At 45.2% G+C, this 22,137-nt stretch overlaps 1 protein-coding gene across 1 annotated transcript; it reads right to left on the bottom strand.

The window, feature by feature from the left end:
* Window positions 1–8,328: 8,328 nt before the first annotated feature.
* Window positions 8,329–13,698, bottom strand: LOC128126275 (uncharacterized). The gene is made up of 2 exons (XM_052764020.1): window positions 13,131–13,698; window positions 8,329–8,451 (listed from the first exon to the last, which is right to left on the bottom strand). The coding sequence occupies exons 1-2, from the start codon at window positions 13,693–13,695 to the stop codon at window positions 8,417–8,419; spliced, it is 600 nt and encodes a 199-aa protein (XP_052619980.1). The 5' UTR covers window positions 13,696–13,698; the 3' UTR covers window positions 8,329–8,416.
* Between the last annotated feature and the right edge of the window lie 8,439 nt (window positions 13,699–22,137).

Raw genomic sequence — 22,137 nt, 5'->3', positions numbered from 1 at the left:
ACTTGGAGAACTTTGCATAAAGCTTCTCCGATCTCAAAACCCCAAGGACCTCCCTTAAATGCTCCTCATGCTGCTCTCTAGATCTCGAATACACCAAAATATCATCGATAAATACAATCACTGACCGATCCAACATCGGCCTACATACCCTGTTCATGAGATCCATGAATACAGCCGGGGCGTTGGTGAGCCCAAAAGGCATCACCACAAACTCATAATGCCCATATCGCGTCCTGAATGTTGTCTTCTGTATGTCCTCATCCCGCACTTTCACTTGATGATATCCCGACCTCAAGTCGATCTTGGAAAACCAAGATGCTCCCTGCAACTGATCAAATAAATCGTCGATCCTCGGTAATGGGTAACGGTTCTTGACCGTCAACTTGTTCAACTCCCGGTAATCAATGCACATCCGGTGTGAACCATCTTTCTTCTTGACGAACAGAATAGGTGCTCCCCACGGCGAGCTGCTCGGCCAAATGAATCCCTTCCCCAGCAACTCCTGAAGCTGCGAGGATAACTCTTGCATCTCTGGAGGTGCAAGACGATAAGGCACCTTAGCGATAGGCGCGGCCCCCGGAACCAAATCAATACCAAACTCCACTTGCCTCACCGGAGGTACTCCCGGCAGCTCCTCGGGAAAGACATCTGGAAACTCACGCACCACCGGTACCTCCTCAACTAAACTCGGTCTCTTGGAAGTCGCTCGCGTATCCATCACATACGCCACAAAACCCTTACAGCCCTGCTGTAGACACTGCCTCGCCCTAGCGGCCGAACAAAAGGCTGATCCCGAACGCGTACCCTCGCCGTACACCGAAAGAACTCCCCCACTAGGGTCTCGTATAGTCACCAGTTGACGCTCGCAGTCGATGACTGCGCCGAATCGGCTCAGCCAGTCCATGCCCACAATAACACAGACATCACCCATCGCGATAGGAATCAGGTCAATCGGAAACTCAACCCCGAAAATCTCTAACACGCATCCCCGGAAGACCCCCGTGGCACAAATCACTCTATCATCAGCTATGGAAACTCTCAGAGGCCGACTCAATGCCTCACGACTAACGCTGATATGCTAACTAAAGGCCAAAGATACAAAAGACCGACTCGCACCCGAGTCAAATAACACTAAAGCAGGCACAGAATTCACAAGGAAGGTACCTACGCATAACCTAATATAAGCATAATATTTCAACATCAATATAAATACATGAAAGGAAACGTACCAGCCACCACATCGGGCGCAGCGCGGACTTCCTCCGCAGTCAGCTGGAAGGCTCTCCCTCGAGCTCTCGGTGCCTCGGTCTTCATAGGACGACTCTCTGTAGCTCTGATGGCGGCAGGAGCAGATCCCTGAGGTGCTCCGCGCAGCTGCGGACACTCAGCCTTCCGATGTCCAGTCTGGTTGCAGTGAAAGCACACTGCAAACCCCTTGGGGCAGTCCTTGGCCATGTGCCCCTCCTTGCCACATTTGTAGCAAGACCCCGCTCGACAAACTCCGTCATGCCCCTTGCCGCACTTTCCGCAAGTGCGGCCCTTCTGGCTCCCTGGTCTGGGATCAGCAGGCTTGGCCCGCTTGGCGGCCGGCTGCGACTGTGCCGGTCGCCAATCCCTCCCCTGAGACTCCGCCTCCTCCCTGGCCTGAGTCTCAAGCTCGATCTCCCTCTTCCGGGCATTTGCCTGAAGCTCGGCAAATGTCCGGTACGAGGAGTTTGCAGCGAACTCCCGAATATCCCGCCTCAAGATGCTCAAGTAGCGACTCATACGTGTCTGCTCAGTGGGCACGTGCTCAGGGCAGAACATTTCCCTCTCGTGGAACATCCTCGTGATTGCTGTAACAGACTCAGTACCCTGCTTAAGGGTCAGAAACTCCTGTGCTAAACGCTCCCTCTCCACCTGGGAAACGTACTCATCTCGAAACATGGTGGTGAACCTCTCCCAGGTCACCGCAGAAAGCTCAGCAGGCGAATAATGCGCCGTTGCAAACTTCCACCAGTCCTTCGCTCCCAAGCGAAGCTGGTTCAGCGCGAATCGGACCTTCAAATGCTCAGGAGACGAGCAAGTGAAGAAGCACCCCTCAATATCAGATATCCACCTCATCGCTGCCACCGGATCCTGGGTCCCATCGAACTCTGGTGGTTTTGTGTTGCTGAATTCCCGGAATAGTAACGCATCCCCACCCTACGGCCTTGCAGCAGTCACCGCTGCAGCAGCAGCCTCAGTAAGAGCGGCATAACGCTCATCGAACGTCTCAATCAGTGTGGTCTTTATGGACCCAAACATCTCTGGAATCTCTGCCCTGATGGCTACAGCTACCTCCTCCTGGATGATCCGGCGGATATCCTCCTCACTGGTACCACTGCTCTCGGACGTGAAACGTTTCCTCACCATGATCTACTGCTGAAATACGACATACAATAAATTTAGAATCCCCACGAACACACTCACACTCGTCAACTCTTTCCTCCTTGATTCTTGGCATTCCAAAGATTCTTACTTGGGCTGCACCCCGCTCCGGTGCTTCCAGTAGTACGGGCCCAATACTACAGTCCGCACCGCACCAGAATACACTCCAAGTCCTCCTCTTCGGATTCCAGGTCTCAAGTACTCTATCATGCGTAGACCACTCTCTAATAGATCTCTCATAAGTCCCTCGCTGCTACCTACTCACTCTCAAGCATCTCATAGCAGCTCACCTCTCCCTAGGCTAAGGCATCACAAATCAGGCCAATCTAGTCCTAGTAGCAGTGCCTAGCCTACTCTAGCATGCAGATACATCATATCAATATTAACATCACATAATGTAAGGGTATTTTGGGAAATCACCGTTCGGGCGCGGGCTGATCGTACACACATCTCTTGCTCTGTGTCTTTTCAAAAATCTTTTAATCTTTTGAAAATTATATCTCAAATCCTCAGTTTGAGTTCAAATACGCCCGAAGGTGTACTCGAATCCCTCAAACCAAGGCTCTGATACCAAATTGTAACACCAAGAATTTAAAAATAATTTTTCGCATTTTATAAAGACAAACTTCATTTAATATTCATAAAAACATCATTGTTTGTAATTCATTTCATAACATATAAAAAAAACCCCAAGATCACACAATATAGAATCCCGCGTGTGTGCACTGATCAGGTCGGCGCCTTCCCGCGATCCTCACTAGTACCTGAAACAAATAACACCAACACTGTAAGCATAAAGCTTAGTGAGTTCCCCAAAATACCACATAACACATATTAGCCACTCGAGGCTATAACTCTGTGGGTCCGTGCACCCATACTCTGTGAACCCTCAGGTTCTAACTCTGTAAACAAGCATAGCATAAATCACATAGAAGAATGCAGTGCAACACATAACATACATAGCATACAAATACTCTATCATATAACTCTGGTTACCTACTCAAGGTAAAGTATAGTGAGAAGACTCACCTCGCGTGTCTCGATATCTCACAATCCTGGTAATCCCTCGTGCCCGATTCTCCGAGCTCTAATCCTCCTATAACATCATACGTCCCTAGTTAACACTTTATATCTCTAATGTTGACTATCCCTAAGAAGTCAACGCAGGTCCACTCTGGTCAACGGTCAACTTTGACCGGACTCGGCGAGCGCTAGGGCGACTCGGCGAGTCTAAACGTTCTCACCAATTCTCTAAGATTCCCTTTTCTACACGTCGAGTATCCCCCCTGACTCGACGAGTTCCTCCTGGAAGAATTGCGGGGCCACCCCGACTCAACTCGCCGAGTCTGAAGAACAACTCGGCGAGTCCCAGTTCGACTCAGACCACCTGTTAACCCTCTCTAACTCGCCCTGACTCACCGATCCAACCCATAACCCGGACATGACCATTCTAAGGCAATCTTCAAGCTACTCGTCGAGTCTGTTCATCGGACTCGGCGAGTCCATGCCATGCAACCGCTCAAACTGCTTTCTAAGGTCAGATCTGCTCCGGCAATTCATAGGTCTGGCCTTCCTAGACTGGTTCATCACGTAAAGTCCTTATTTCGGTGCTCATAATACACCCCATGACTCATAATTGACGTTTTGACCTAAGGCATAAGGATTCCAATCCAAAACCTCCATTGATTCCCGAAAAGCTCAGGCGTGGGACACTCTGGACTTCCAAGGGTCCCAATATAGGGTTCCAATCGCTTGGGGGACTAAGGAAACACTCAATCTTGCCACAAAAGGGTTCCATAAACCCTAAATCCATATACACATCAACATAGAAGGGAACAACTCGAAAATATTACATGAATAACGTTGCTCTGTGTCCCCAACCCTCAGAATATGGCTTCTCCTGTTGTTCCCTTAACCAAGCCTCCTCCTCCTTGCAAAATAATACTTACAAGATCAATAATGGTCTTCTACCTTGCTCCAGATGCTCACAATCGAATTAGGGTTTCACTCAAAGGACTAGGGTGAACAATGACGGCCATAAGGCCCCTTATATATGTCCCAAACTTGGGAAGTTAGGGTTTCGCTAAACAGTGTGGACTCGCCGAGTCCATATCCGGACTCGCCGAGTCCAGTCACGAACCCGCGACCAGATCAGCGATCCTACTCGGCGAGTCTGAGCTCCAACTCGCCGAGTCCCCTCTTAAAATACCCAAAATCATAAATATACCAATACCTGGAATTCCGGGCTGTTACACTACCGAGGAGGCTCGGGCAGCGCCAGACGTCGTGGTTGGTACGTATTTTATTTTCCTGCTTGATATTGAATTGTATTACTTATTTTTATATATGTGCTCATGAATAGTGACCTTTTTGGTCATTGATATGTCGGCTCACGTTCTTTTCGATTCGGGTGCTACCCGATCGTTCGTATCTCTTGCGCTTAGCAAGAAGTTCCGGGATGCTCCAGGTACTCTAGATTCCCTGCTTGAGGTTGAGATTGTAGATGACCGCACTGTGAGTGCTGTGAGGGTATATTGGGACTGTGTCCTGAATGTATTTGGGGAGAGGTTTCGGGTTGATCTGGTACTGATACCGCTGTGAGGGCTGAAGGTGATTGTCGGGATGGACTGGTTGGGGGCAATGGGGCCATGATAGATTATGAGCGCTAGCTGGTGAGAGTTCGAACCCCAAGTGGGGGAGAACTAGTTATTCATGGGGAGAGGGCCTCATAGGGGCCAAACCTCTGTTCAGTTGCGAGGGCTAGCAGACTTCTCCATCAAGGTTGTTCGGGATTTTTAACATACATCTCGGATACGAGGGTTGAGCCCAAGACAGATTGGGTAGTGTATCGGTTGTACGAGATTTTCACGATGTCTTTCCCGATGAGTTTCCAGGGGTGCCTCTGGAAAGGCAAGTGGAGTTTCGCATTGATTTGGTGTCGGGTGCCGCTCCGATATCCAAGACACTGTACCTGCTAGCTCCGCCCGAGATGTAGGAGCTGTCTACGCAGCTTCAGGAGCTTCTAGACCGAGGGTTTATTCATCCGAGCTGTTCCCCATGGGGAGCACCAATCCTGTTCGTGAAAAAGAAGGACGAGTCACACAAGATGTGTATTGATTATCGAAAGCTGAACAAGCTAACGGTGAAAAATAGTTATCCGCTCCCGAGGATCGATGATTTGTTCGATCAGTTGTAGGGTGCATCCTGGTTTTCCAAGATTGATCTTCGGTCGGGGTACCATCAGATGAGGATTATGGATGAGGATATACAGAAGACAGCTTCCAGGATGTGGTACAGTCACTATGAGTTTGTGGTGATGCCATTTGGGCTCACCAATGCCCCCACATCGTTCATGGATATCATGAACAGGGTGTGTAGGCCAATGTTGGATCGGTCAGTTATCGTGTTTATCGATGATATCTTGGTCTATTCTAAGACCAAGGAGCAGCATGAGCAGCATCTGAGGGAGGTATTAGAGACACTGAGGATGGAAATGTTTTATGCCAAGTTCTCAAAGTGTGATTTCTGGTTTAGAGAGGTGCATTTTTTAGGACACATCCTCAACCAAGAGGGTATTTTGGTTGATCCAGCCAAGATTGAGTCAGTGATGTCGTGGGAAGTACCGAAGAATGCATCTGAGATTCATAGCTTCTTAGTTCTAGCGGGGTACTATCGGAGATTCATCCAGGATTTCTCCAAGATCGTCGTACCTTTGACTCGTTTGACCAAGAAGAATGTGACTTTTCGGTAGGGCCCGGATGAGCAGTTGGCTTTCAGGACCTTGAGACAGAGGTTATGTGAAGCCCCAATTTTAGCATTACCCGATGGGTTGGATGATTTGGGGGTGTATTGTGATGCGTCTATCATAGGGTTAAGCGTTGTTTTGATGCAGAGGGGGCGTGTGATCGTGTACGCCTCGAGCCAACTGAAGCCTCATGAGGCGAACTACCCCCACTCACGACCTGGAACTGGGGACAATGGTGTTTGCCCTCAAAATTTGGAGGCATTACTTGTATGGAGTTCAGTGCACCATCTTTACTGACCATAAAAGTTTGAAGTACTTGATGGATCAGCAGAACCTGAACATGCGACATAGGAGGTGGTTAGATGTACTGAAGGATTATGATTGTGAAATCTTATACCACCCAGGGAAGGCCAATGTGTTGGTCGATGCTTTGAGCTGCAAGGCAGAAAGTGCTCTGATTAGGGACGTTTGTTTGAGGATGACAGTGATCTCTCCATTATTATAGATGACCAAAGAGGCTCAGGTGGAGGGTTTGAAGAAAGAGAATTGGAAGGTAGAGCGGATTCGGGGTCAGTTTCCCTTGTTCGTTCGAGATAGTCGAGGTCTTCTGATACAGTGTGGTCGGGTGTGGGTACCGATAACCGGGGGTGCGCGGCAGAAGATCTTGGGGGAGGCACACAGATCCAAGCTATTTATTCACCCGAGGGCCACAAAGATGTATAGGGATCTCAGTTTAAGTTACTAGTGGCCCTGCATGAAGTAGGAGATTGCGTCGTTCGTGGAGCGGTGCTTGACTTGTAGGAAGGTCAAAGTCGAACATCAGAGGCCTCACGACAAGGTTCAACCGTTACCCATTCTTATGTGGAAACGGAAAGAGATTACCATGGACTTCATCATGAAGTTACCGAGGACAAAGAGGGGTGTGGATGCAATATGATTTATTGTGGATAGATTTACGAAGAGCGTCCACTTTATTCCGATAACCGAGAGCATCTCTGCTGAGAAATTAGCATATATTTATGTGCGAGAGGTGGTGACTAGGCAAGGGGTGCCAGTGTCAATGATCTCGGACCAGGATGTCCGATTTACATCCAGATTCCGGAGAAAGTTTCACGAGGAACTGGGCACTCAGTTACATTTCAGCACTGCTTACTACCCCCAAACAAACGGCCAAAGTGAGAGGATAATCCAAACACTCGAGAATATACTCCGGGAATGCGTGTTGGATTTTGGAAGGAGTTGGGATACATACCTCCCATTAGCAGAGTTTTCATATAACAATAGTTATCATGCTAGTATCGACCGACCCCCGTTTGAGATGTTGTATGGTCGAAGGTGTAGGACCCCTGTTTGCTGGGGTGAGGTAGGGCATCGAGTCATAGGAAGCACCGAGGTGGTGCTCAAGACTACTGAGTTGATCCAACAGGTGTGCGACAGGCTGCAAGTTGCACAGTGTCGTCATAAAAGCTATGCTGACCGGCACCGATCAGATCTCGAGTTTCAGGTGGGGGATTTGGTCTTGCTAAAAGTGTCACCATGGAAGGGTGTCATTAGGTTTTGGAAGAGAGGCAAGCTAGGGCCCCGATATATTGGATCGTTCAGGTCAGGATTTCTGCTAGAGTTAGCAAGGTGGCTTATCACTTGGATCTGTCCGACGAGCTTAGCCAGATACACAACACCTTCCGTGTGTCTCAGCTTTGGAAGTGTGTCACAGACGAGGCAACGGTTATTTCTCTTGACAACATTCAGGTGGATAAGATCCTGAACTACATTGAGAGGCTCGTTTCGATTCTGGATAGGAAAACTAAGGTCCTTCGCAATAAGGAAGTGAAGCTAGTGAAGGTGCAATGGCAGCACCGAAGAGGCTCCGAATGGACATGGGAGCCGGAAGATGAGATGCGAGACCACTACCCAGATTTGTTTACATTAGCAGACTTTGAGTACGAAGTCTAGTTCAAGTGGGTGAGATTTTTAATGTTTGTTACAGGTATCATTTATTTCTCAAATTTTTAGGGTTTTACACTAGGACTCGACGAGTTGTGGAGCCCCAACTTGACGAGTGGAGATCTTTTTGGACGCGGGACTTAGGGTATACTCGACGAGTTGGAAGGCCCCATGTAACAACTCAAATTTTTCAAACAAATTTTTCATTTTTAAAACATAATTATTTCCATTAAAAACAAGACATAAACAATTTAATTATTCGGTCAATACAATTATTCAGACTCCCAAGATCATAAAACATCCTTCAGTGTGTATCGATCATGCCGGCGCCTTCCCACGGTCCTCGCTAGTACCTGAAACACATACATACACAACAACTGTAAGCATAAATGCTTAGTGAGTTCCCCAATATACACTTACACACATACGCCTTTCCAGGCCCTGACCTTCTGGTCCTCAATACAACGCCTTCCGGCCCATAACATAATCGCCTTCCGGCCCATAACATATTGCCTTCCGGCCCACATATCATACATAGCACATATAACACTTAACTTACCACATATAGCATACATATCCATATAACACTTAACTTACCACATATAGCATACATATCACTTAACATATTCGACCTTCCGGTCACACAGTCAAACCCTTCCGGGTACAGTATAGTGAGAAGACTCACCTCGTAGGTGCTGAAAGCTAGCAGCTCCTGAAATCACTCGCGCACAAACCAACGAGCTACAACCCTCCTATAACATTTCATAACTCATTAACACTCATATCATCTAAGTGTGACTATCCCTAAGAAGTCAGACTTAGGTCAACTCTGGTCAACGGTCAACTCGACTGGACTCGGCGAGTACCATGGCGACTCGGCGAGTCTAGTCGTCCTCACAGATTCCTGAATATTCCCTTTCTACTCGTCGAGTATACCTCTTGACTCGACGAGGTCCTCGTGGAAGAATCGCGGGGCCACCCCGACTCCACTCGCCGAGTCTGATGAACAACTCGGCGAGTCCCAGCACATCTTCAAGCTACTCGCCGAGTCTGAAGAACAACTCGGCGAGTCCATGCCATGCAGACGAGTAACTGCTTCCTGAGATAGGTCTCGTCCCGAAGTGCACATTCATGGGACCTTCTGGACCTCTAGAGGTCCTAATACAAGACTAAAGTCGTGGGGTAACAAGGCATTACTTCATCAAATCACTACATGGGTTCTATAAACCCTAATTTCATAAATACATCAAAATAACAGATTTGGGTCCGAGTATTACCTGAAAACGCACTCTCTGTGTCCCCCAAATCTCAGGACTCAATCCTCCTTGATATTCCTTTAGCCAAATCCCTCTTCTTCTTGCCTAACCAATTCTTCCAAGTTCCAAAGCTTTCTCCCTTGCTCTAGGCGTCCACAGCGATTAGGGTTCCTCTCAATTGACCAAAAGACTGAAAATGACGGCCTAAGAGGCGTTAAATACGATCCAAACTGAACGGTTAGGGTTTCTGCTGAACAGCGTCGACTCGCCGAGTCCATATCTGGACTCGTCGAGTCCAGTCGCGGACCCGCGACCAAGTCCGCGATCCTACTCGGCGAGTCTAGGCTCCAACTCGCCGAGTCCCCTCTTAAATCACCCCAAAAACATAATTTTAATAATACCTGAGATTCCGGGCTGTTACAATTCTCCCCCACTTGGATTAGACTTCGCCCTCGAAGTCTCATTCTGCAAATAGTTCCGGATGCTGCTCCCGCATTTCGCGCTCCGGTTCCCAAGTCATTTCTGATCCCTTACGGTGTTGCCATTGAACCAACACCAGAGGTACTTCCTTGTTCCTCAGAACCTTGATCTTCCGATCCCTGATAGCCACTGGTCTCTCCGCGTAATTCAGGCTCGCATCCACCTGAATATCCTCCAATGGAACCACTGCCGACTCATCGGCTATGCATTTCCTCAACTGCGACACATGAAAAGTGTCATGGATCTGACCCAACTCCGCTGGCAACTCCAACCGGTAGGCTACCCGACCTATCCTTGCAATCACACGAAATGGCCCAATATACCGGGGCCCCAACTTGCCTCTCTTCCTGAACCGAATCACTCCTTTCCAAGGAGAGACCTTCAGGAGAACGAAGTCGCCGACCTGAAATTCAAGCTCGGATCGGCGCCTGTCTGCATAACTCTTCTGTCGGCTCTGGGCAGTCAATAACCTTTGTCTCACTTGCTGAATCTGCTCTGTCGTCTGGAGCACGATCTCCGTGCTGCCCATCACTCTTTGTCCCACCTCTCCCCAGCAAATGGGGGTCCGACACCTCCTACCATACAACAGCTCGAAAGGTGGCATACCAATGCTCGAATGATGGCTGTTGTTGTAAGAGAACTCTGCCAATGGTAAATACGCATCCCAACTACCCCCGAAGTCTAACACACACGCTCGGAGCATGTCCTCCAGCGTCTGAATTGTCCGCTCACTCTGACCGTCCGTCTGGGGTGGTATGCGGTACTAAAATGCAATTTAGTACCCAGCTCCTCATGGAATTTCTTCCAGAATCTGGAAGTAAAGCGCACATCACGGTCTGACACAATCGAGATCGGCACCCCGTGCCGAGATACCACCTCTCTCACGTATATCTCCGCCAATTTCTCCGCCGAAGAACTCTCACTGATGGCAAGGAAATGTGCACTCTTCGTCAACCTATCCACAATCACCCAAATTGCGTCAACTCCCCTAGCAGTCCTTGGCAATTTGGTGATAAAATCCATAGTGATCTGCTCCCACTTCCACTCGGGGATCTCCAATGGCTGCAACTTGCCATGCGGTCTCTGGTGTTCGGCCTTAACCCTACGGCAGGTCAAGCACCTCTCAACGAACCATGCTACGTCCCTCTTCATACAGGGCCACCAATATTCCTTCTTTAAATCCAAATACATCTTTGTAGCACCGGGATGGATCGAGAATTTCGATCTATGAGCCTCTTCCATCAACGTAATACGCGTACCGCCCACGAACGGTACCCAAATCCGACCCTGAAACGTCATAAGGCCTCGACTATCCTTGACAAACTCTGAGATTAACCCCACAACCCGCTCTTTCCTCCGCATTTCTGGTCGCACAGCCTCTGCCTGGGCTCCACGAATAGCGTCCAATACTGGAGTCATCACAGTCAGTCTCAAGCATACATCTCGCAATGGAGTGCTCTCCGCCCTGCGGCTCAATGCATCGGCTACCACATTAGCCTTGCCTGGGTGGTACAGGATCTCACAATCATAATCCTTGACCACATCCAACCACCTCCTCTGACGCATATTTAGGTTGGGTTGATCCATCAAATACTTCAAACTCTTATGGTCCGTGTATATCGTACATCGAACCCCATACAAGTAGTGACGCCAAATCTTGAGAGCGAACACTACTGCCCCCAACTCTAAATCATGCGTGGGATACCTCGCCTCATGAGGCTTCAGCTGCCTCGACGCATAAGCTATCACATGACCCCTCTGCATTAACACTGCACCCAATCCCGAAATCGATGCGTCGCAATATACCACGAAATCTTCCATCCCTTCTGGAAGAGCTAATACCGGGGCTTCGCACAATCTTTGGCGAAGTGTCTCAAAGGAGGTCTGCTGATCGGGCCCCCATGAGAACGTAACACCCTTCCGGGTCAATCTGGTGAGTGGCACTGCGATCTTGGAGAAATCCTTGATAAATCTCCGATAATACCCTGCCAACCCAAGGAAACTTCTGATCTCAGAGGGTGACTTTGGCACCTCCCAACTCATCACCGCCTCAACCTTGGCCGGATCGACCAATATCCCTTTCTGATTAACCACATGTCCTAGAAACTGGACTTCCCGCAACCAGAAGTCACATTTGGAGAACTTTGCATAAAGTTTCTCCGACCTCAATACCTCAAGGACCTCCCTCAAATGCTCCTCATGCTGCTCTCTCGATCTCGAATACACCAGAATGTCGTCGATAAATACGATCACCGACCGATCCAACATCGGCCTGCATACCCTGTTCATGAGATCCATGAACACAGCCGGGGCATTGGTGAGTCCAAAAGGCATCACCACAAACTCATAATGCCCATATCGCGTCCTAAACGCTGTCTTCTGGACGTCTTCATCCCGTACTCTCACCTGATGATAACCTGACCTCAGATCGATCTTGGAAAACCAAGATGCTCCCTGCAACTGATCGAATAAATCATCGATCCTCGGCAACGGGTAACGGTTCTTGACCGTTAGCTTGTTCAACTCCCGGTAATCAATGCACATCCGGTGTGAACCATCCTTCTTCTTGACGAACAAAATAGGTGCTCCCCATGGCGAGCTGCTCGGCCGAATGAATCCCTTCCCCAGCAACTCCTGGAGTTGCGAGGACAACTCTTGCATCTCTGGAGGTGCAAGACGATAGGGCACTTTAGCAATAGGTGCTGCCCCCGGAACCAGATCAATACTAAACTCTACTTGCCTCACAGGCGGTACTCCCGGCAACTCCTCGGGAAAGACATCTGAAAATTCGCGCACCACCGAAACTTCCTCAACTGACTTCGGTTTCTCGGAAACCTCCCGCGTATCCATCACATACGCCACAAAACCTTTACAGCCCTGCCGTAGACACTGCCTCGCCCTAGCGGCCGAACAAAAAGCTGATCCCGAACGGGTACCCTCGCCGTACACCGAAAGAACTCCCCCTCTAGGGTCTCGTATAGTCACCAACTGACGCTCACAGTCGATGACAGCGCCGAACCGGCTCATCCAGTCCATGCCCACAATGACACAGACATCCCCCATCGCGATAGGAATCAGATCAATCGGGAATCCAACCCCGAAAATCTCTAGTACACATCCCCGAAGAACCTCCGTAGCACAAATCACCTTCTCGTCAGCTATAGAGACTCTCAAAGGTCGACTCAACGACTCACGACTAACACCAATATGCTGACTAAAGGCTAAGGACACAAAGGACTTACTCGCACCCGAGTCAAATAACACTAAGGCAGGCACAGAGTTCACAAGGAAAGTACCTGCCACAACATCGGGCGCAGCGCGGACCTCCTCCGCAGTCAGCTGAAAGGCTCTCCCACGAGCCCTCGGGGCCTCGACCTTCACCGGTCGAGTCTCAGTAGTCCTGGCAACAGGTGCAGATCCCTGACGAAGCTGAGGGCACTCGGCCTTCCGATGGCCGGTCTGGTTGCAATGAAAGCAAACCATAAATCCCTTGGGACACTCCCTAGCAATGTGTCCCTCCTTGCCACACTTGTAGCAAGCACCGGCTCGACACGCCCCATCGTGACCCTTACCGCACTTTACGCAAGTGCGGTTCTTCGAACCTCCCGTCCTCGAATCGGCGGACTTGATCCGCTTGGCTGCCGGCTGAGACTGAGCCGGTCGCCGTTCTGCCTGCTGAGACTCGGCCTCCTCCCTGGCCTGAGTCTCTAACTCGATCTCACGCTTCCTGGCATTCGCCTGAAGCTCAGTAAAAGTATGGTAAGTGGAGTTTGACACAAACTCCCGGATCTCCCTCCTCAGAACACCCAAGTACCGGCTCATCCGAGCCTGCTCTGTGGCCACTAGCTCGGGGCAAAACATCGCCCTCTCGTGGAACTTCCGCGTGATCGCCGCCACAGAATCAGTACCCTGCTTGAGGGTTAAGAACTCCTGAACCAATCGTTCCCGCTCCACCGGGGGAACGTACTCATCCCTGAACATGGTAGTGAACCCCTCCCATGTCACTGCCGCAGTCTCTGCTAAAGTGAAGTTCGCCGTCACGAACTTCCACCAGTCCTTGGCTCCCAGACGGAGCTGGTTCAAAGCGAACCGTACCCTCAGGTGCTCCGGGCATGAACAAGTGTAGAAGCACCCCTCTATATCTGCGATCCACCTCATCGCAGCAATCGGATCCTGCGTCCCATCGAACTCTGGTGGCTTCGTGTTGCTGAACTCTCGGAACAGCAATGAATCACCCCCCTGTGGCCTAGCAGCGGCCACAGCTGCGGTAGCTGCAGCGGTTGCAGCCTCAGTCAATGCGGCGTACCGCTCGTCGAACGTCTCCATCAGAGTGGTCTTGATAGACCCAAACATCTCCGGGATCTCAGCCCGGATCGCCGCCGCCACCTCCTCATGAATCATCTGACGAATATCCTCGTCACTCACACCGCTCGTACTTGCCCCGTGCCGCGGTCTAACCATGATATCTCTGAAATACAACATAAAACTATCAGAGATTCTACCGAGTATAATCGTACTCGACACGCAACCCTACTCAGTCCCAGATATCCAGGGATTCTTACTTGGGCCTCCCACTGACCCGGTGTCCTCGGTAGTACGGGCCCAATACTACCGACCACACCGCATCAATGTTCATCCCAAGTCCTCCTCCCCAAACTCCAGATAGTGAGTACTCTACTTCTGATACGCTCTATCTACCCGCATACTAGCAAAGCATCTCATATAGGCAACTTCCCTAGACTACGGCATCACAAATCAGGCCACTCTAGTCCTATCATGAATACCTAGTCTCCTAGCATGCATAACAATTCATATCATATAATATTGTAAGGTATTTTGGGGATCTTTACCGTTCGGGCGCTGACTGATCGTACACACTGCTTCTTTCTTGCTTACCACAAAACCATTTACAAAAGTTTATGCCTTTATTTGAAAAGTTTCCTCAAATCCTCGGTTTGAGTTCAGTTACCCCCGAAGGTGCACCCGAATCCCTCAAACCAAGGCTCTGATACCAATTGTAACAACTCAAATTTTTCAAACAAATTTTTCATTTTTAAAACATAATTATTTCCATTAAAAACAAGACATAAACAATTTAATTATTCGGTCAATACAATTATTCAGACTCCCAAGATCATAAAACATCCTTCAGTGTGTATCGATCATGCCGGCGCCTTCCCACGGTCCTCGCTAGTACCTGAAACACATACATACACAACAACTGTAAGCATAAATGCTTAGTGAGTTCCCCAATATACACTTACACACATACGCCTTTCCAGGCCCTGACCTTCTGGTCCTCAATACAACGCCTTCCGGCCCATAACATAATCGCCTTCCGGCCCATAACATATTGCCTTCCGGCCCACATATCATACATAGCACATATAACACTTAACTTACCACATATAGCATACATATCCATATAACACTTAACTTACCACATATAGCATACATATCACTTAACATATTCGACCTTCCGGTCACACAGTCAAACCCTTCCGGGTACAGTATAGTGAGAAGACTCACCTCGTAGGTGCTGAAAGCTAGCAGCTCCTGAAATCACTCGCGCACAAACCAACGAGCTACAACCCTCCTATAACATTTCATAACTCATTAACACTCATATCATCTAAGTGTGACTATCCCTAAGAAGTCAGACTTAGGTCAACTCTGGTCAACGGTCAACTCGACTGGACTCGGCGAGTACCATGGCGACTCGGCGAGTCTAGTCGTCCTCACAGATTCCTGAATATTCCCTTTCTACTCGTCGAGTATACCTCTTGACTCGACGAGGTCCTCGTGGAAGAATCGCGGGGCCACCCCGACTCCACTCGCCGAGTCTGATGAACAACTCGGCGAGTCCCAGCACATCTTCAAGCTACTCGCCGAGTCTGAAGAACAACTCGGCGAGTCCATGCCATGCAGACGAGTAACTGCTTCCTGAGATAGGTCTCGTCCCGAAGTGCACATTCATGGGACCTTCTGGACCTCTAGAGGTCCTAATACAAGACTAAAGTCGTGGGGTAACAAGGCATTACTTCATCAAATCACTACATGGGTTCTATAAACCCTAATTTCATAAATACATCAAAATAACAGATTTGGGTCCGAGTATTACCTGAAAACGCACTCTCTGTGTCCCCCAAATCTCAGGACTCAATCCTCCTTGATATTCCTTTAGCCAAATCCCTCTTCTTCTTGCCTAACCAATTCTTCCAAGTTCCAAAGCTTTCTCCCTTGCTCTAGGCGTCCACAGCGATTAGGGTTCCTCTCAATTGACCAAAAGACTGAAAATGACGGCCTAAGAGGCGTTAAATACGATCCAAACTGAACGGTTAGGGTTTCTGCTGAACAGCGTCGACTCGCCGAGTCCATATCTGGACTCGTCGAGTCCAGTCGCGGACCCGCGACCAAGTCCGCGATCCTACTCGGCGAGTCTAGGCTCCAACTCGCCGAGTCCCCTCTTAAATCACCCCAAAAACATAATTTTAATAATACCTGAGATTCTGGGCTGTTACACCCCAACTTGACGAGTAGACACTAGAAAGGAAAACCCTAATTTTCCGGGTTTTGTACCCTATATAAAGAACTAATGGCTCATTTGTATCCTCCCTCATCGTCCTTATAGCCAGGGAAACCCTAGTTCGAGCCTTATACTTTCTTGAGTATGTGAGAGAGCTTTGGAGAGTGATTTTGGTGTGCTTGTGAAGGAATTTGGAGCTTGAAGAAGTTGGATTAAAGAGAGAGGCAGTAGATCTAACATGTACTCTGTTTTGGCAACCATCTTGAGGTATAAAGTTGCTACCTTGACCTTTATTTGCTTCGATCTCATCTTATGAAAGTATATGGTTACTTTTGGTGCATAATGGTGTCATTCTCGGATTTGGACATGTCATGAGGATATGGTTTCAGATCTGGACACCTCTAGGCCTCCATGGACATAAAGTTGCTCACTTTATCTAGTCTAAACCCTTCTTAATGCCCTAAACCTTGTATGAGACTTAGTTTTAGTGTTTTAGCCTCTTGAGGCCTTGCATGCACGTAAAGTTTGCAACTTTACATGGTATTTCATTCCTAATGGAATGGATGTGTAGTTTAGGGCTTTGGATTTGACTGGAAGGACTAAACATGTTAAGACAAGGAGAAAACTTGACGAGTTGCCCTGGCAACTCGACGAGTTGGATCGGGTTTTCCTGTTTTCTATCTGCAGATTAAACTCAGCAAGTTGCAAGATACACTCGACGAGTTGGGTCAACATGGACTGTTGACCTTGACTTTGACCATGGTTGACCAAGTTTGACTTTGAGGGTATTTTTGGTATTTCGGGATTTTAACAAAGCTAATCACATGATGATTGTAGGAAGTTGAGTTGGAGCTGCGCGTTGGGTCTTATCTTATCAGTTCAACATTTCTTGAGAGGTGAGTACACTAGTTGATGTAGTGATATGTGGTACACTAGTTGATGTAGTGATATGTGGTATGCTAGTTGGTTATATGCTATGTGGTATGCTAGTTGTATATGTGATACTTGCATGAAAGACCATGGGGGGAGCCCATGACGCTTGGATGTAAGACCATGTGGGGGAGCCCATGGATTTCCAATTAAAGACCATGGGGGGAGCCCATGTCACCTAGGTGTAAGACCATGTGGAGGAGCTGATGACATCCTGGAGTAAGACCCTGGGAGGAGCCCACGACATCCTTATATGTTTGTATGCATGGCATGTGGTTTATGTAGCTTATATAACTAATATGGATTATGTGATTATGTAGATTGTGTGGAGTATGCTCTGGGGAACTCACTAAGCATTAGCTTAAAGTTTGTTGATTGTTTCGGATACTTCAGAGCCTAAGGGCAAGGACAAGGTTTGATGCCGTGACATGCACTCTCTCAGACATTTTTATGGGGACACTCTGATGTTTGAAATAAAATGTTGATGTTATGAATTTGAAAACAATTGTCATTGAGATTTTATGGTTTATGAAAATGTTTTGATTATTTAAAATGAAAATTTTATTTGGAAAAAATTTGGTCGTTACAAAATTCATATAAAAAAATTATGCGTTCTATTTACAGTTCCAAGGAAAACTAGCCATTGAAAGGAAACTAATGGAAATAAAATGATTTTGGAAAGTGATTTTAGACAAGTATTGTCAGTCGTGAGACGTGGAACACGAGCACAAACTGTGGATTCTAGCATACGAATGTTGTCTATTTGGTCTTCGATTATGAAGTTGCGGTTAACTATAAATATAAGAGTACTAACCGAACCATGGTTCTCATCCTTTCTATTACAAGTCGGTGATGAAGTTGAAGAAACGAACGACATAAGTTTTATTCACATCTCTGATAATATGATAATTGCATTCACTAATAAAGAAGTGTTGCACGATTAATAATGTACAATAATCATGTGTTCGTACATATTTGTAAACAATTCTATCTCTTCATTTTTTATTCTTACTGATTTAAAATTTGCTAAAATGATTTTCACTGATAATTGTTTAGACGTAGTAAATTATTTGCGCAAAAAAAAGACTAATCGTCTTTAGAAACTAATTTATGTAAGAAATTATTCGTACTCGTCGTTTAATGCTGGTAAACGGCTAGTGTGTGTATGTGTGTGTATATATATATATATATATATATATATATATATATATATATATATATATGGCTAGGTTATTTTGTTTTTTACATTTATTGTGTGCTAGAATGCACCAATAGAAATTTGGTAAAATTAAATAAATATAGATATTAAATGATTTCCATAATTATATGTATATTAAATGATATCCATAATTATAATTCTTTTTTATGGAAACTAATTAAATTCGTCATTAATGTCAGCAATAACATTCTTTTAGAATGAATTCGCATCTATGTTTTTTATATGAGTTTGTATTTTGTTTTAGGACTCACTCACTTAAAATACAATAAAGTTGCATGAAATATGAAGAACGAGAGTGTATTCTACTAGAATACACTCTCTTTCTGCTAGAACACACTCTCATTATTCTAGATATGAATTTATTTTGAAAGAATATTGTTGTTGATATGAATGACAAATTTAATTAGTTTCCATAAAAATGAGTTACAATGATTTTCTCACGTCGAGTAAAAATCTTATAGTCACGGAGCATCGTTAACGAAATCACAATGAGCTATTGAGCTTTTTTAAACCATGCTATAACCTATGCGCCTTATGAGAGCCAATTTGAGGCCATGGTTACTTAAAGGGATAATGACTTGAAAGGGTAACAAACTTTCGACTTTGTTCACATTTAGTCACAAAACTTTTTTTCCGTTACCTATTTGCCATTGAACTATTGAACTGTTCACATTTTACCCTTATAACCGGCTGTTACCGGTCATAAGGTTAAAATGTGAAGAGTTTCAATAGTTTAGTGGCAAATAGATAACGAAAAAAAGTTTAGTGACTAAATGTGAACAAAATCGAAAGTTTGTTTCCCTCTAAAAAGTTCAATGACTAAATGTGAACAAACTTTCTATGTATTATGTTTTAGCAAATTATTTATTTTTGTTTAATTGTAGCAACATTTGTTGATGAAGAAATCTATGAAATAAAAAAAAACAAAATGTAACATCCGGATTTCCAAGTATCATAATTTAAGTATTTTTCTTTAGCGTTAAGAAGAGAGACTCGACGAGTTGACGCCTCAACTTGTCGAGTAAGGTCGCGACTGATGACTCAGATTAATGAATGGACTCGACGAGTCGATGAGGCGACTCGACGAGTCCGCGTTGTTGGCAGAAACCCTAAATCTTTGGGCCCGAGCCATATTTAAAGGCACTTATGGCCTTCAATTGCGACTACTTTTCCCATAAGTGAAAACCCTAACGAGCTTGAGTGTGTGGAGTGAGAGGAAGAGCTATCTTGAGCTTTTTGTTGTGATTTTGCAAGAAATGAGAAGAGTTCCAGCAAGAGGGATCAAGGAAGGTTATTGTTTTGAGTTATTCAAGCAAGGAGCTTCATTCCGAGGTACAAAAATGAACCCATTTCCTTCCCTATTGTGTAGATTCCATTTTGGGGTTAGGGCTTGAATCACTTCATCTTTGGGGTTTTGAATGCCTCAAACCCCTCTTGTAAGTTTGTGTTATAGATCTGGACCCTTCTAGGTCCAGAGAGCTGAGAATATGAAGCTTTAGTAGAGTAAACCTTGGGGTTTGAAGTTAGGAAGCGTTTATGGGATTTTTATGGTATATATAGTTATTTTCATCTTACACATAGATATGAAGTATTTTATATAAATTACGTGCTATGTGTGCATATTATTTGAATACTTGATGTCTATGCTGGATGAACGATTTTATACATGTTTTAAAATATTTAAACGGTATATTTATTTTATATATACAAATATGTTGCGGATGAAACATGGGTAGATGAAATAGTTGGTGTGTGATGAAATAAAATGATGAGAGATAGGTGATGATAATTAGGTAAATAGATTATGATGAATAGGTGATGTAGGATGAAAGGAGATACCATAACCTTAACCGACAATGTGGCGATGTAGTCATCTACCAGAGTATAGATGGCGACCACGGACTATTCTAGACAACCCAGTGGAAACATCAGCAGGCCCATAACCTGTAGGTGATGAATTGCGAGTTCAGACGATGTTGTAACTACGTATTCATGCGATGATACTCTAACCCCTTACTATGAATTATGATTTCAGACGATGTTGTAACTATGTATTCATGGGATGCCACAAATTCTGCATGCGAAACCAATGATCATAATTCACATCAGTGAGAATGGTTCCTTTTTTTGTAAAACCAAAATCAGATTGGAAATTTTGATTTTTTATTTTGGAAATGTCAAACCATTGGTTTTTTATTTCGATTTCGGTTTTTTTTTTAATATATTTTTAGGGTTTTGTTTTTTTATTTCATAGATTTCTTCATCAACAAATGTTGCTACAATTTACCAAAAATAAATAATTTGCTAAAACATAATACAAGAGGAAGTTTGTTCACATTTAGTCATTGAACTTTTTAGAGGGAAACGAACTTTTGATTTTGTTCATATTTAGTCACTAAACTTTTTTTTGTTATCTATTTGCCACTAAACTATTGAAACTGTTCACACTTTACCCTTATGACCGGTAACAGCCGGTCATAAGGGTAAAATGTGAACAGTTTCAATAGTTCAATGGCAAATAGATAACGAAAAAAAGTTTAGTGACTAAATGTGAAAAAAAATTGAAAGTTCGTTACCCTTTGAAGTCATTATCCCTTACTTAAAAGAAGATGATAATTCCACTTAGATGTGACGTGGAGTAAAAATACAATTATCATTTTATGTCCTTTAGAAACAACCCTCGTCGCTTTTTACTTGTTTTTGCCACCGTTTCCTTTTATTTCCTTTAGAGTAAATTACTAAAATTGTTCCTGTGGTTTGGTCAAAATTGCACGTTTGGTCATTAACTTTTTTTTTGCACTCGGATCGTCCCTGTGGTTTGATTTTGTTGCGTTTTTCGTCCCTATGGTTTGGTAAAAGTTGCATGTTTAGTCCCTAACTATATGTATGTAAGGGACGAAAAATGCAACAAAATCAAACCACAGGGACAAAAAAACGCAACAAAATCAAACCACATGGACGATCCGAGTACAAAAAAAAATTAGGGACCAAACGTGCAATTTTGACCAAACCACAGGGACGATTTCAGTAATTTACTAATTCCTTTATGAAACCGGCAATTTCCACAACACTCTTAATTAGTTTTATTTTTATTTTTAATATGTTTTTAGTTTTATTGTGATTTTATTATATGTTATTAATCTTTTTGGGCTTTAGGTTTTTACCACAAATCTTTGATGCATTTAACATTTTTTGCCCTTAAATTCCAAACTTTTATATTTTTGTGTTTTGATTGAATTTTTCTGCATTTTGGTTTTTGCCACAAATTTTTAGTGAGTTTGACACTTTTAGTCCTTACAGTCAAAAGTTTTACATTTTTGATGTTTTTGCCACAAATCTTTTATGAATTTGACACTTTTCGTCATTGTATTAAAAACTTTTACATTTTGACATAAAAAAGAAAAAAAACCTACTTTTGAATTTTGTCACCATATTTTCCCAATTTTGGCAACTTTAATATTATTGTCACAACATTTTTGAATTTTCTCCAGCAGTGTCCATTCTTTTGGTTGTACACTTTTGACATCTAATTTTAGGGGCTGTCGGCTTTCTCCCTTATTTGTGGTGATTTACAATTTCAGCACATATCTTTTAAAGTTTGCCGACTTTTCCTGTAATATCCTAAAAG

This window comes from Lactuca sativa, chromosome 5 (assembly GCF_002870075.4).
Source record: "Lactuca sativa cultivar Salinas chromosome 5, Lsat_Salinas_v11, whole genome shotgun sequence".
Lineage (NCBI taxonomy): Eukaryota > Viridiplantae > Streptophyta > Magnoliopsida > Asterales > Asteraceae > Lactuca > Lactuca sativa.
Note: the sequence above shows the minus strand (reverse complement) of the source record. Positions and strands in the feature narration are given on the sequence as shown.